Source organism: Callorhinus ursinus, unplaced genomic scaffold (assembly GCF_003265705.2).
Source record: "Callorhinus ursinus isolate GAN/ISIS: 27379988/994484 unplaced genomic scaffold, GSC_fseal_2.0 scaffold85, whole genome shotgun sequence".
Classification (NCBI taxonomy): Eukaryota; Metazoa; Chordata; class Mammalia; order Carnivora; family Otariidae; genus Callorhinus; species Callorhinus ursinus.
In genome coordinates this window covers 2457831-2474036 of record NW_027397147.1, presented here as the reverse complement: position 1 = coordinate 2474036, position 16206 = coordinate 2457831, and the positions used below count along the sequence as shown (strand labels likewise).

The window sequence follows — 16206 nt, the reverse complement described above, 5'->3', positions numbered from 1 at the left end:
ATAAAGCATAAAGGAGCGTTGATTCACACCCTCAGTAGCTTGGGCTGGTTTCTAGAGTGACCAGCGATCACTTTTGTTAGGAAGTTAGGACCGCCTTGCCAATTGGGAGTATTGGAACAGCCAAGCGTGAAGGAGTACACCCAAGTAAACCAAAGACTTTATGAGGCTTCTTGCCATGAGGCTGTTGGGTGTTCTAAGGCTACATTTGATGAAAACATGATGACAGGGTGCCTCAGATCAGGTAGGTTCTTAAAAACAGAGCCTGAGGCAGGGGTTCTGGCTTAAGTGATGGGAAGAACTCTCTAAGAGAAGGGGAGTGAGCAGAGGACAGGGACCTCCTTAGCCCAAATTGTACCACAGAGTTGGTTCCAGCCTGAGGCAAAGGGGCCAGTCTTCTGTTCTCCCATGACAGTCAGTCACAGGGAGGGGGCACAGGATGCTTCAGTCAGCCAAGGGCAATTCTGTGGAGAAAGCAGGCACCTGTGAGCTCTCAGCAGCCCATCCTCGGAGCAGCAGAGGGATGCGGGTGCCAGCCAGGCAAGATTTAGCTGGGGTTACTTGGGCGAGCGTAGGTAATTGAGAGGTGGTTGCAGCATGGGCCCGGGGCAGTGTGCAGCGGCAGGTGACGCAGAAGACATCAGTAATGGTGGCGTATCTGGGGTGAAGATGGAGGCTCTGGGCCAGCTAGCAAACTCTTCAGTGACTGTGGGGGCATACCCAGGAAGGTCCAGGGGTGACAGAGAGGTGGAGGCAGAGAGCGTGGCAGAGCCAAGCTGCATGATCCTCGGATCAGCAGTGATTTTTACACCAGGAAGAAAGAGAAATGAATGAGCCCAAATGTGACAATTAATGGGACCCCTGCAAGCCCTCCCTGAACCAAGCAGGCGAAGTCTGCCTGCAGCAAGGACCGCAACCACCACAGCAAGGAGTGCTGGATGCTGCACCGCCCGATATCTAAGGCATGGGAGTCTGTAAGTTCTGCAAAGACAGGCACCTTATCTCTCCTGCCTCCCAGGCTGCATAGTAGGTAAATATTTATTGAATGAATGAGTCAATCATTTCATCTATAGTTCACTATCTCTCAGCGGAGGAGGCCCCTAGCACAGTAACAAGGAACACAAGCCTTGAGAGCAGACGTCTGAACTTGAATTCCAGCGCCGAGCCTCCATTTTTCCCTCGGTAGTGCTGGGACAATTGAAGGAGCTAATGGGGATGGATGCAGAGCGCTTGGGAGAGTGCTTGGCGCGCGGGAACGTCTGCAAGCATGGCCTCCGCTGCTAACCTCCCCGTGCGCTCTGCAGCAGGGTGACTGGGGGGTGCGGGTGTGATGGGAAGGGGGGAAGGAGCAGGACATCGGCTGAGGTTGCGCCCCGGCTTCTGCGTGCCCAAGTGGCCCAGCCCGGGGCGGAGTCTCCTCCGGGCCAGGCTGGGGCTTTGCTGTCTCCGGGAGGTGTTGAGGGACTGGCCATGGCGAGTGAGGCCCGGGGGTGCGGCCAGTGGCCCCCGCTTCGCCTCGGGTTCCTGCTCCAGCTCGCGGCGCTGCTCAGGACGCCAGGGCCACAGGTGAGACGTGGGGCGGCCACGGGACCTCCAAGGTCTGGGCCCCGGGCGGGCGGGGGTGGTGGGGGAGGAGAGGGGGCGCGGCCACAGGGGGCGCCTTGCCCTCTTCCGGGTCCAGAGGGCCCCAAGTCCGACCCTGGCCAGGAAAAGCCTCCTAGCTTTAGGGGGTTGCCAGTTGCCCCCACGAACACCTAGCTGGAGAGATGTGCCAGCGTGGAAGGGCACAGAACAGCGCCCCCTCCTGCAACGTGAGGGCGCAGGTGAAGAGAAGGGTCTGGACTGGGGAGGGCTCCTAAAAGTCCTGGGATCCCTGGCGGGGACATAGGGTCCACTTAAGTGCCCTCTGTCGAGAAAATTCAGGTGGTTCACGGCCAGTCTCCCTACCCACGCCTGGACCCTGGGTTCAGAACCTCTGGGATAAATAAGTAGCAGGTGTGGGGATGGGGTCCAGCCCTGCCAGGAGCTGAGTCCAGTTTTACAGAAATGCAGGGAGAAGGCAAAGGCACCCAGACTAGAATCAACTCGTTCAGCCTGGAGCCCCTAGAACAGCTAATGGGATCATGGAGGGTTGGCAGTCCATGCCATTCACCTGCCCTGCATCCAGCTCTGGGTCCACCCATGGTTGCCAGGTAGGAATGTGAGCCCAGGGTGGCCAGAGCAGGTGTTTCCAGAAAAATGAGAAAAAATAGAAATGAGAAAAATTGCAAATCTCAATTTTCAAAAATGGAAATATCTCCAATTTTTAAAATGGGTAGCTAATTAAAAACAAATGTGTAGACATGATGATGGTCAAGCCACCTCAACTGTGAGCAGCCCCTCTGCCACTTCTTCTCAGCCCACAAAACAGGCTGCGAAAAGAGAGGGGCTAGGAGGCAGTTTCCTGACTCACCACCAAAACCATTGGCTCAGCTCCAAACCTGAGGGTCCTGGAGCAGGATGTGGCTTTTGCAGGGGTGTGGCTGGGCCACCCGGATGTCAGGGTTCCTGCTGGGTGCTCAGCCTCACCCTGTTTGCTCAAGGAGGGGCTAGAGCAGGTGAGTTAGCCCAGCAGGGGCCCAATGCAAGGGCAGCTCCAGCCCTCCCTCCCTTGGCTGCCCCAGAGCCTTGGTCCAGAGGACCCCTGGAGCCTGGCACCAAAAGCAGCTGGGCTGGTCTGGGGAGGCAGAAGGGGTCACCCCAAGAGAGTCAGACAGCGTGGCAAGTAAGTATGGGACCAGGCGCTGGAATCAGAGACATGGTGGTTCAGGTTCCCATTCTGCGTGGTTTTAGGCTAATTACCTACCCTGTGTGAGCCTTAGTCTCTCTCCCTCATTTGGACAATGCTGGGGACAAGAGCACCAATCTCATAGGGAGGCTGTGAAGTCCTCTTGTAAAGCCCTCAGTCTTCTCTAGAAAACCGGAAAGAATTGAGGGGTGGGGAAAAGGAGAGACTTTAGAGAGTCCCCCAGTTCCCACTGTCACCTCTGTCTAGGGTCAAGGAGATCAACAGGGGGAGCCAGCGCTTCCCCAATCATGCTTCCTTCTTTGTCTGTCCCCTTCTGCAAGAAGTGGAGTTACATCTAGCCCTGCATGGAGTGAGGACAAGGGATGGGCCCAGGCTCCTTGGAGGAGGTGACTTTGTTTCCTACTTCAGGTCCAGGCCCTCAGGCCAGAGAGCCTCCTGCTAGTGTCCACCCTGGATGGAAGTCTCCATGCACTGAGCAAGCAGACGGGGGACTTGAAGTGGACGCTGAAGGATGGTGAGCAAGGGGTGATCCCTCGTTCTTCCTTGGACATGTGATGTAGAAGATAAGAGCCTGGGATCTAGAATCCAATGGGCCGGTGTCTGCAGGTAGCTGCACCACTTCCCAGTTGGGTGGCCTTGGGAAAGCCACTTCACCTCTCTGAGCCTCCATGTCCTCACCCGTAAAATGGGGCCAAGGGTGATGACCCCACTTCACAGAGTTCTTGGGAGGATTAAGTTACATGCACGATGAATGTTTGTCTTGGTGTCTGGCACAACTAAGCACACAATGACGATGAGCTAGGCTTATCAGTGGGGAGTTGGGAGGAGGTTACTCACGCTCCATGTCCCTGTGCCCACAGATCCCATCATCCAAGGGCCAATGTTTGTCACTGAGTAAGTGAACCTGCAATCTTTGAAGGAGGGGGAGTCTGGGAGATGGGAAGCCAGGGTTGTCTGGAGGGAGTTGGGTGGGGTTGGGGTAGGGTCCTGTTGGAAGGAAGGGGAGAGATTGGCTCTGGAGCTCTGTGGTACCTCTCGCAAGGGTGGGCTCCTACTAGCTGGGCAGACAGAGGGAACCGGGGCCTCCATGAACCCCGGGGGCATGAGCCTAACCCTCCCCTTGTTCCCCTCTGCCCCACAGGACAGCCTTTCTCTCAGACCCAGCTGATGGCAGCCTGTACATCTTGGGGACCCAGAAACAACAGGGATTAATGGTGTGTTTCTTACAGTGTTTGGGATGGGAGAGGGCCCAGGCTTCTGTTAGCCGGAGCATGGAGGGGGCTGCATGGTTGGCGTCGGAGGGTCCTGCAGGGGGCTCGGAGCACATTATGGGAAGGCTGTCCTGAGGCGCCTGTTGAAAGGAGGTGGTGGGGTGGTGGTTTGAGCCGTCTGCAGAGCAGACAGTCAGGCCCCTGAGGGCATCACAGGGCTTCTTCAGGACGCTGGGGGCTTCAAGGGGGGAACCTCCATCAGTTAGCTTTTGCAAAATAGTCACCCTGAAACGCAATGGCTTAAAAATACCAGCAGTTGATTTAACTCACCATTTTGTGGGATGCCAATTTAGGCTGGACTCAGCTGGGTGGTCTTGGCTGAGCTTGCCCCGGAGTCTGTGTTCAGCTGCTGGTCAGCTGGACAGCTGTCTTTCTGAAAGTTGGCTGGTGGTTGGCGGGCTTCTGAGAGGGACAACCGGGCCAGCCATCCCTCATCCTCATCAGGAGAGCCTGGGCTTGTCCATGCGGTAGCAACAAGGGCACCGGAGACAAGGCAAGGCCAGTGCACAAAGGGGCATGCACAGGGGGGAGAGAAGGTGTTTGTCTTCCACAGCGGGACTCTGTTGGAGGCTATTGAACAACACTCTGGATTTGTCACAGGGAATGGGGTGGAATGTTTGTTAGAACTTTGTGCCATCGGAAGCCAGCCGTGTGACAACAGCCAAGTTACTGACCCTCTCTGGGAAATGAAAATGATAATAATTGCACCTAGTGAGCAAGTTGTATGTGTTTTTCTGCTCTTCCTCCTTCCTGGAAATGTTCCTTCTCAGAGGCTGCCCTTCACCATCCCCGAGCTGGTTCATGCCTCCCCGTGTCGCAGCTCTGATGGCGTCTTCTACATGGGTGAGCATCTCTCCAGCCTGTGAGTCCAGGTCCAGCAGGGACAGGGACCTAGTCATGGTGGAGCCAGCTGGGCACAGGACAGCAGGGAGCACACCCTGTGCCAGGCCATCTCGAGGGCTGGCCCACTTCCCATCTCCACAGGCCGGAAGCAGGATGCTTGGTTTGTGGTGGACCCCGAGTCAGGAAAGACGCAGATGACATTGACCACAGAGGGTCCCACAACCCCCCGCCTCTACATCGGCCGAACGCGTGAGTCAGGCCCCAGCGGCTCCCCGCAATTGTTTCCAACTTGAATTCAGGCCGGTCAGTCAATCTGTTGGTCTGCAAACATTGCCTTGAGCACTAGGCAAGGAGCTGAGGAGATAGAAGTGACCCAGACAGACTGTGACACAGACTGTGGCCTTCAGGACGAGGGGACCGATGACACTCCCTGGCGTGGGGGTAGGAGGAGTGTCATACGGGCATTCCCGGTAACGCAGCTTCTGGCCATTTGCAGAGTACACGGTCACCATGCATGACCCCAAGGCCCCAGCCCTGCGCTGGAACACCACCTACCGCCGCTACTCAGCACCCCCCATGGAAGGCTTGCCTGGGAAATGTGAGTGCCGCCTTTTCCTGGCTCCAGGCTTCGAGCAAGTTCTTCAGCTCAGGGAATCCTGAGCGGCATCCATGACCAGGCCTCACCACATTCTGAATGACACACCCTTGGTGGGCAACCCTGAGTGGCCCCCTCAGCCCCCAGCCAGACCCTCCTTTACCCCAAGCCGTCTTTAACATCCTCACTCCTCCATATTCCAAAGGAGTTGAGCCGGGTCACCCTGGGTGGCCCCCCGTCCTGAGTGACCCCAAGCAACCCTCGAACACTCTGATGGGTCCTCACAGGTCCTAACTGACCCCCAAAGTTGAACGACCCCTGAGATGACCCTAAGTGACCTCCCCCAAGATTAACCTCCCCCAGGTAATTATGACCGCCCCCTTGATATTATGACTGTCCCACCCAACTGCCTAAATGACCTTACAGGGGCCCCTAAGCCACCCCTCGTACGCTGACTTCATCATTTTGCATGAGAACCCATGCAAGTAACCCTGACACATCACAGCTGACACCCCCAGGACCCCTGACTCACCCTCTTCACACTCTACATGACTCCCAAGTGACCCACACGCCTCCCGGCCATCCTGATTGACCTCTCCTGGGTGACATCAATCAGACCACGGCTAACTACCCCACATCCTAAGTGACCTCTCTCAAGTGACCTGGACTGAGTCACACACCTAAGTCACCTCTGGATGACCCTGACTGACCCCCACATCCTACACAGCTCCCGGTTGACCCTGATTGATCCCCTGACAGATCAAAGTAACCTGGTGCACTCTGTCTGAGCTTCCCATGTTCTCCTAACCCTCCAGGGGATCTCACCTGACCCCCACACAGCTGAGTGGCCCCCCTGATGACCTACCCTCCGAGCAGCTCCCCCCATCCCCCAAGATGCTCTGAGATGCCTCAAGTCAGAGCTCCTTGCCCACAGCTCCCCATCTATCTTTCTCGCAGACATGAGCCACCTGGCATCCTGCGGGATGGGCCTGCTGCTCACTGTGGACCCGGGAAGCGGGGCGGTGCTGTGGACACAGGACTTGGGCATGCCGGTGTTGGGAGTCTACACTTGGCACCAGGACAGCCTGCGCCAGCTACCCCATCTCACGCTGGCTTGGGACACCCTGCATTTCCTTGCCCTCCGCTGGGGCCACATCCGACTGCCTGCCTCAGGTCCCCAGGACACAGCTACCGACTTCTCCGCCTTGGACACTCAGCTTCTGTAGGTACCCATCCCTGGGGACTGGGGAGGAGCCGTCCGGGTGGATGGGATGTTCAAGCATGACACCAATACAGCTGAACCAGGGGCCAAAATATTTCAAGCTGGTTATTTGCCAAACTGATTGGCAAATGCCCAATGCCCAGCACCTTCTGCCCCCCCGCAGTGCCCCCAGGACCTTTTGGTTAGCCCTGCTGTTCGACAACTCTAGGGTAAAATATGGCCTCCAGGGGACCTCTGGGTCTCCACTCCAGTGTATGGATGGATGGTGCTTGTTCTGCTTGGCAGGTGCTGTGTCTTATTGACTGTTAAAAACGAACTCTTACCCTTCCTTAACAGTACTGAATGCTCTAGAGTCCCCATCTTAGGGAACAAAGAGACAGAATGGGAAAATCTGGGATTATCCATTCATTCAATTCATTACACAAATATTAATTGAGCACTTACTGTGTACCAGCCGCCTGTCAGGCTCTGGAAGTACAATAATATAGCCCGTGTTCCTTCCTACAGAGATCTTGGAGTCTAGTGGGGGAGACAAGTGTGTAAGAGGGCAATTATAATAGGGTATGATAGAGAATGATAAAAGGGAAGTACATATTTTTGATGGGAATGTATAGGAAGGGTACCTAAGTTGAGACTGGGGGCAGGAGGCAGTCATGGGAAGCTTCCTGGAGGAAAGGACATCTAAATCGAAACCTGGAGGATGAATAGGAAGCAAGAGAGAGAGAGAACATGGCAGCCAGGGAACAGAAATTAAATAAGGCTGGAGCACAGATTTGAACAGGGAATAAGGTCTGAGGGTGTTAAGCAGGGATCTTGTAGGATCATTGAAATGGCTTGGACATTTTCTCCTAAGGCTAAGGAAAAGTCACTGGAGGGTTTTAAGCAAAGAAGTGATTTGATTATCTTTTCATTTTAGAAAGAACAACCTGGCTGCAGTGTGGAGAATATCATAGAGTGGTATAGTGAGGAAGTGCCCATGCATAGAATACTGCATTAGTTCAGGCATGAGATGAAGACCCTTTGGACTAGTGTGGAAATGTTAGAAATGGAAATAAGCAGAAAGTAAGAGATACAAAGAGGAAAAAACAGTAAGAATTTGGTGATTGGGGAGTTTGGTGATTGTGGGCAAGGAATCAAGGTTTGTGAGCAAGTGCTCAGGTTTCTAGAAGCACATGAGTGCTGTCATTTGCAGAGGTAGGGAGCACTAGAGGAGGAAGGGGATGAGAAGGAGGAGTTAAGGAATGAAGTGACAAGTTCAGATTTAGAAAACTGAGCTCTTAAAAGAGGTTTGGGCTAGACACAGATTTAGAAATCATGACTCTAGAGTTTGTATGCGTTAGCTTTTGCTGCATAACAAAGCACCCCCAAAACTTAGAGCTTAAAAACAATGAACATTTGTTATTTTTCAAGATTCTGTGGGCCAGCTGGGTGGTTTTCTGATCTGGGCAATCTGGTGGCTTGGCTGAGTCTGGATAGCTTAGGATGACCACTTTCAACTCAATCATAGTTGGTGGACTATTTGGCCTAGGAGGTGTCAAATGAGGTCTCTCATGCCCCAGAAGGCTAGCTGAGCACTTCTCAAGCCTCTGCTCATGTCACATTTGTTATTATCTCATTCTCCAAGTCAAGTCACATGGCTAAGCCCAGAGTCAATGTGGGAGGGGACAATACAAAGACACAGGTACAGTGGTAACTGAAACTACCCACCACAATCACTTACCCTTCTCCCCTTTTTCTTCTCCCTCACTAGGATGACACTGTATGTGGGGAAGGATGAAACTGGATTCTATGTTTCTAAAGCACTGGTTCACACAGGGGTGGCCCTAGTGGTGAGAGGGGGTCTCTGAGGGGCTGGAAAGAGGGGTTGGGGCAGGAGAGGAGCTCCCTCACTCATGACTCTCTGTCTTCTGCCATAGCCTCGTGGACTGACCCTGGCCCCCATGAATGGCCCCACCACAGAAGAAGTGACACTTCAAGTCTCAGGAGAGCGAGAGGGCTCACCTAGCACTGCTGTCAGATACCCCTCAGGCAGTGTAGCCCTTCCTAGCCAGTGGCTGCTCATCGGTGAGATTCTTTTGGCTCAAATTTGGAGTAGATGAAGGGCCCATGAGCCCTGCTTCTGAGCTGGAAGGCTGAGGTCACCTTCAGTCAGCTGACTTTTGCTCTGCCCCTTAGGACACCATGAGCCACCCCCAGTCCTGCACACCACCATGCTGAGGGTGCATCCCACCCCACAGAGTGGGACTGCTGAGAACAGACTCTCAGAGAACACGCAGGCCCCAGCCCTCTTCCTGGAGGTCAGTGCTAGAAGGGCAGAGGGCATGGGGGGAGGGAGGAGACTTGGCAGGTTGACTTGGCAGGCAGCTGTTGGACCTTTCCCTCAGGCTTCTAGGAATAACATCTGGGGGTGGGTCAATTGATATCACATAATTTCCTGGAAGAAAAACATACATATATGTTGTTATTGCCAGAAACATATTAGATGTGTCAAAGGATTATCTAAATTGTGAAATAGGGATCACAGTTTTAATTCTTCTTCAGTGTAAAAATTACAAAATATTTATCAGGTTAGAAAATGTAAACAGAAAAACTATAAAAGCAAGCTCTCCTGGGAGAGGGTGGGCAAGAATCACTAGTGGTTCAAGGTTAGAACAGCCATGACCTGCTCCCTCTCCCCCTGCCCCTACCCACCCTCCCACTCTCTCTCTTTCAAATAAATAACTAAATCTTAAAAAAGAAAGAAAGAAAGAAAGAACCCTGACCCAAAGCGGTAATTCTCAAATCTGATTGCTCATCAGAATCACCTGGGAGCCCACTCAGGCCCCACTGAACTGGAGATGGATATCTGAATTTTTTGGTGATTTCCCAAGAGTATCTGTATTTTTTAGTGATGCCACTTCCCCCCACCCCTTCCCCCTCAAGAGATGCTGGTCATCAGCTAGGTTTGGAAGACCACACTCCTGGGACACCATGATATTTCAGCACCATGGAGAGCACCGTGTTTCCCACCACGTGGCCTAATCATTCACTGCCCCTTTAGCTAAGACCAGCAGCCTTGTACTGGGTGATGGAAAAGGGTTAGGGGTTCCACAGTGTGCTAAGAGTGAAAGTTCCTTTGTTCTCAGCTCCTGAGCCTGAGCCGTGAGAAACCTTGGAACCTGGAGCTGCATCCAGAAGAGAAAACCCTGGACTTATATCCAGGGCTGGGACCCCAAGACCTGTTGGCAGCTAGCCTCACTGCTGTCCTCCTGGGAGGGTGGATTATCTTCCTAATGAGGCAGGTAAGCCTATGGCTCCTGACCTCAGGTCCGTCTTAGGGTCTTCCTTGGGGGGACAATGACCCTCCTCTCCAAGACCACTCAGCAGCTCTCTCCCTCACCCAGCTCTGATTCTGCTGCCTGATGTTCTCCCAGCAGTTCCCCGAGCCCCTGCTACTGTGTTCTGTATGTTCATGGTCCAGTGCCAGGCTGTCTCAGGTACCACTGCTGGGTCCCTCATGGGGCAGGACCTGGCCAGGGCTGAGCCCTCTTGGGCCCTGTATTTCAGCAACAGAAGCAGCTGGTGGAGAAGCAGCAGCAGACCCTCTTGGCACCCGCAGATCCTCCTCACATCTCACAGAACACTCAGCCCCTACAGTCAGGGGCCACCCCCCAGGGCCAGAAGAGCCTTCCAAGCTCCTCAGAGCAAGCCCAGCCAGTTGAAGACCCAGAAGGTGAGCTTAAGTGAACAAGAAAGACACAGTCAGGGACAGAGAACAGAGTGAGCAAGTTTAGCTTCAAAGTTGGTTTATTAGAAGTCACTATAGTACCTTACGGTGCTTAAGCCTGAGTTAATAAGAGAGGATTTACAGCCTCCTATGGAGTTAAGCACTCTAGAAATGTCTGCCATCATTGTTTATCATTACTTTCAAGGACTCTTGGGTGCAGATAGAACTGGGTATAGATCTAACTCCACTAGCTGTTCACTTTGACAGGTTGCCTTCCTCCTCTGAGCTTCGATTTTTCTCATCTGTCAAATGGGAATAACAACACCCACCTCATTGTATCACCTCATTACGAGATGTTACCAGCATCATTATTATTAAATCAGTCTTAGGTGACATTAATAATATTTGTGTTAGTTTAACATCATATTTGGTAACAGAACTAGTAAATTACCTAGGTGTCATTTTGTTCTTTTGTTTCTCTCTTTAGGACTTTTTATTTTTAAACATTTCTCTTTTGTTAATTAGATCCTATAAACTAGCCCTTTCAAGCTTCTCTGGTGTCTGTGGGAGGCCTCAGGGGACCTTTCCCATGCTTTTATTGGTCAGTCCAGTCTACTTCTCCTGCTTCTTTGGCTCTGGGCCGGGACTGACCTCAGTCCTTTGCATGAGCTGTTGCTGGCCCCTCCTGGTCTCTGCTCAAACCACTGCCTCATGCCACTGTCCCCTTAACTCAGGCCAAAGCCCACCCCACTCTTGGCCTGACACTTCAGTGCTGCTCCCAGCATTCACTCTGAGTTCACCCTGCCTCTGCTGAGACAGAGCAGCCCCCCCTTCCTGAGGGACTGGCTCATCTAGAAGGTGCCCACCGCAACTGAGAAGGAGCCTGAGCCCCGAGGTGTTGCAGTGCTTGTCACTTTACTGGCTCTGAGTGGGTCCACATAATACTCGTACCCACTGCACCCTGAAACGCTCATCTCCTGGGGTCTTCATATTCAGCTGGATCTTTTCCCAGACAGGACAGACTGCCTCTTTTCCCAGGATGGCTCTCATCAAAGCACCGTGTGGTTCTTCTTGCCATTGTCCTTCATTCACCCCTCACCACCAGAGTCCGTCAGAGCCCAGCAACTCTATCCCTGCCTTCTGAGCTGCCAGAAATGGGTCCACTCCCACCTGTGCTTCCAGGCCGTGAGCCTAGCCACTCCTGAGAGGCCAGGGTACACAAATCTAGGTTATTGCCTGCATCTTGCCAACAGATGAGAGTGAATTTTTACCAAAATAATCCAGAGCAATGCTGAGGGGCAGCTTGGTACTTTTCTCACTGGTCCAGATGTGGATTCTCATTTGCTTTTCCTAGAGCTAATTGCAGAGACTGAAGTGGGCAGCCCTTCCTGATTAGAGTGTTCTTGGGGCCACCATACTGCACAACTCTTGGGACCCCATGTACATTTAGCTGTATGAATGGTGTCCCTCGGAGCTGAGCAGGGGGCAGCCTGGCGAGACATGCCTGGGTCATTGTGAGGGGTGTCTCACAAGCTACCCATAGGGAAGAGCAGTAACTGTCCAAGTCTACCGACCTCTGCCTGCCTGAGCCAACCCCATCCTTCTTAATAGGAAACCAAGGCATTCCAGGGGCTCCTGCTACCCTAGAACGAACTCTGGGACAGGTTTGCATCCAAATGCCCATTGCTGCCCCCTCCCATCCGGGGGGGGGCAGTCTTTCCCGGGACTGCACTCACCCTCACCATGCTGTCCGCTGCCAAGCCCACCTTCCTATTTGAAGCCAGTTCATCAATGAAAAGGGTTTATTTTAACAGGTGGAGGTGGGGAGAATGGCAGAGGAAGTAAATAAGGAAATCTGGGCAGAAAATGCCAGAAGAGGAAGAATAAGGAAGATAATCTAGCAGGATTATCTATCTCCTTCCACACATTCATTTAATCCACAGTAATGCTGTGCGGGATCATCAACATGGGTCCCACTTTACAGATGAGAAAACTGAGGGCATAGGGGTTTAAGTCACTTGCCAAGGACACCCAAAGAGCAAGCGGCAGGCCCAGGCTGGGCATGGAGGGTGGGAGTCCAGAGAAAGGTTGAGGCCGTGGCGGGTCTAGACTGAGCAGAGGCTCCCTGAGACTGTGCCTGCCCCCCTCCCCTCAGCTGAGCAGCTTACCGTGGTGGGCAAGATTTCCTTCAACCCCAAGGACGTGCTGGGCCGCGGGGCAGGCGGGACGTTCGTTTTCCGGTGAGTAGGTAGCCAGAAGCTGGACTGGAGATACGGCTTTCATGGCGCTTTGGGCCACTGTCTTTCGGGGGGCCATTCTTCAAAGGCTCGCTGAGGCAGATGCAGGAACTTTTTCCATGTCTTCCCTCTCTGAACCACACCTCCCCAGGGGCCAGTTGGAGGGGCGAGCAGTGGCTGTGAAGCGGCTGCTCCGTGAATGCTTCGGCCTGGTCCAGAGGGAGGTCCAGCTGCTGCAGGAGTCGGACAGGCATCCCAATGTGCTCCGCTACTTTTGCACCGAGCGGGGACCCCAGTTCCACTACATAGCCCTGGAGCTCTGCCAGGCCTCCTTGCAAGAGGTGAGCCAGAGCTCAGAGGGGCAGTGGGGGGGGGGGGGGGGGGGGGGTCCCAGGTTACACAGTGACACTGTCCCCCACCTCTTCAGTACGTAGAAAACCCAGAGCTGGAGCGCTGGGGCCTGGAGCCCTTGACGGCACTGCAGCAGCTGATGTGTGGCCTGGCGCACCTGCATTCCTTACATATAGGTAGTATCCGGCCCCGCCCCCCCCCCCCCCCCCCCGTCCCAGCCCCACCTTCCTCATTCCCCACCACAGCACTCAGCTCTGCTCTGCTCTCAGTGCACCGGGACCTGAAGCCAGCCAACGTCCTTATCACGGGACCTGATGGCCCTGACGGCCGAGGCAGGGTGGTGCTCTCAGACTTCGGCCTCTGCAAAAAGCTGCCTGCTGGCCGCTGCAGCTTCAGCCTCCGCTCGGGCATCCCTGGCACGGAAGGCTGGATGGCGCCCGAGCTCTTGCAGCTCCCGCCCTCTGACAGTCCTGTGAGTCCTTCCCTGGCCCGGCGCCGCTCCTGCTGTGGCCAAGCCTGTTTCTTCATCTTTACAGTGGCATAGTTCGTCCCTTCTTACATACAGCAGTGGCTCTCAACCTGGGACTATTACACTGCCCGGGGGACACTGGGCACTGTCTAGAGACGTTTTTGGTTGTCACACCTAGCGGGGGAATCGGGGTTTGCAACCGGCATCTGGTGGGTAGAGGCCTGTGATGCTGCTAAACATCCTACAACGCACAGGACAGCCCCCCATGACAGTAATCCGGCCCCAGATGTCAAAAGTACCAGGATTAGAAAATCCTGACACAGAAAAGGGTTTTCAATCTGCACTGTGCTGCAGCATCACTGGCGAACTTGAGAGTCAGATGCCCAGGCCCCACATCCAGTGATTCCCACCAGACTAGCCCAGAGCCAGGCTCCAGGTGATTCTAATATGTAGCCAGGGAGAACCACGGATGTAGAGGGTTTAGGGAGCACCAGAGGAGCGAACATAGTTGAAGGCCAGAGCAGGGTCTGACCCCCAGAGACACTTGAGTCTGAGACCCCAGGATTATGGATTTGAGTTGTCAGTGTGTGGGTGGAAGATGAAGTCATGTGCACAGATGAGAGTAATAGGAAAGGTCAGCCGCTAGGCAAAGCCATGCCTAAATCAAGAGAAAGCAGGAAGTGGCCACCCGGAGGCCCAAGGACTACAGGATCTGATGTTATGAGATTGTACAGATTTTAATTAGTAGCCAGCATTTCAACTTTTGGAAAATTTCACATAGCAATCTTGATTTCTGGATCCTCTTGGAAAAATCAAAGCTCTGCCACCTGGGAGAGTCCCCTGGAGATCTTACGGTCTCATCGCTGCTTCAGTCCCTCGAACCCGGCCAGCCTCGCTTGTTACCTGCTAGGCCTGGAGGAATGCAGCTTGCACACGTGCACTAGCAGCTCAGGAGGGTCAAGATTTTGGATGAAAATCAAGGGCCCCTTTCAATGGTGCAGAGGGGTGGAGGTCTCAGGTCGAGGAGATGGCGCTCAGGAAGCATCCTTGAGTTCTAGTCTGAACTAAAGCCCTGGCTACTGTATCAGCCCACAGGAGAATTGACCCGGGCAGGCTTCCTGGAAGCAGGGACTGCCTCCTCATGTTGGTCTCTCTGGCCCCCAGACAAGCGCAGTGGACATCTTCTCTGCAGGCTGTGTGTTCTACTATGTGCTTTCTGGTGGCAGCCACCCATTTGGAGAAAGTCTTTATCGCCAGGCAAACATCCTTGCAGGGACTCCCAGCCTGACTCACCTGGAGGAAGAGGCCCATGGTGAGGGGGGACAGGGCCTGGCAGAGAAGGGAGGAAGCAGGGCATGGGGCTGGGCAGGCCTGAAGCCATCCCTCCCGTTTGTCCCTGCAGACAAGGTGGTTGCCAGGAACCTGGTGGAGGATATGCTGAGCCCCTTGCCGCAGGCCCGCCCCTCAGCTCACCAGGTGCTAGCCCACCCCTTCTTCTGGAGCAGAGCAAAGCAGCTCCAGTTCTTCCAGGTCAGAGGCAAATCTTGGGGATGGCCCCAAATAAGTCCCAAGTTTGGGTGCCGAGTGATAAGAAAGGGGGAGCCAGAGTGCCTGGGGAGAGACTTGTCTGTTCCAGAAAGCCCAGCTCCTTCTCTGAACCAAGCTCTGGCCTAGACGTTGCCAGGCTGGCACTCCACGGTGTGCTCACTACCAGACTTCCCAGCCCCAGCCTCCACCCCGCCCCCCCTACCCCTGGGTGACACAGACCCCATGCCATTCAACCCTAGTTGTCACTTCATGCTACAACGGTGCCTAGATAGCCCATCCCACTTGTGTGACCTTGAGCAAGGGACTTGGTGCCTCTGAGCCTGTTTGCTTATCTGTAAAATGGGGATAACAGTACTTACCTCACAGGCTGATGAAGACCTGTCAGGTAACATGGAGACATGGCACCGGGAAGCTGTACTCGAGGGGCAACAATCCTTATCCTAAACCAAGAAGCTTTTGCCGTTTGGTTCCCCCAAGCCATAGGGCACTTACGGGCCTTGTGGCCTCTGAAACTGCTTATGAGGCTCAAGAGCTCTGTGGGGTCCTAGGACGTCAGTGACTGGCTGGAGAAGGAGTCTGAGCAAGGGCCCCTGGTGACGGCGCTGGAGGCAGGGGGCCCCACGGTGGTCCGGGGTGACTGGCACAAGCACATCTCTGTGCCGCTGCGGACAGGTAGAGGCCAGCCTTGGGGTGGGTCCGCCGGACGGAGGGGAACCCAGCAGGGGCAGCCTTGCCAAGGAGTTTCCTGCCCACAGATCTGAGACGGTTCCGGACGTATAAGGGGACGTCAGTGCGAGACCTGCTCCGTGCTATGAGGAACAAGGTGTGCCCTAGGGTTTGCACAGGGCCTGGATTACGGGGCAGCCTGGTCACGGCTGAGCGGGGGCTCTCTCTCTACCTCCCTCCAGAGACACCACTACAGGGAGCTCCCGACAGAGGTCCAGCAGGCACTCGGCCACGTCCCTGACAGCTTCGTCCAGTACTTCACAGCCCGCTTCCCGCGACTGCTGGTCCACACACATGGCGCCATGAGGCGCTGTGCCTCCGAGAGTCTCTTCGTGCCCTACTACCCGCCAGCCTCGAGGGCCAGGGAGCCATGCCCAGCTGGGAGCTGAGGCCACCAGCCAGTGGATGGGCCCGTGGCTGAGGGCGGCCTCAGTGACAGAAAAGACTGGCCAA

At 54.5% G+C, this 16206-nt stretch overlaps 1 protein-coding gene across 1 annotated transcript; it reads left to right on the top strand.

Moving 5' to 3' along the window:
- Positions 1-1343: 1343 nt before the first annotated feature.
- Positions 1344-16143, top strand: ERN2 (endoplasmic reticulum to nucleus signaling 2). Its single transcript, XM_073887986.1, has 22 exons — positions 1344-1563; positions 3194-3299; positions 3646-3679; positions 3927-3999; positions 4827-4899; positions 5041-5148; positions 5396-5497; positions 6452-6716; positions 8467-8545; positions 8633-8780; positions 8892-9013; positions 9842-9997; positions 10263-10428; positions 12578-12662; positions 12811-13000; positions 13087-13186; positions 13280-13482; positions 14644-14791; positions 14882-15009; positions 15576-15699; positions 15783-15850; positions 15936-16143. The coding sequence occupies exons 1-22, from the start codon at positions 1468-1470 to the stop codon at positions 16140-16142; spliced, it is 2781 nt and encodes a 926-aa protein (XP_073744087.1). The 5' UTR covers positions 1344-1467; the 3' UTR covers position 16143.
- The last annotated feature ends 63 nt before the right edge of the window (positions 16144-16206 follow it).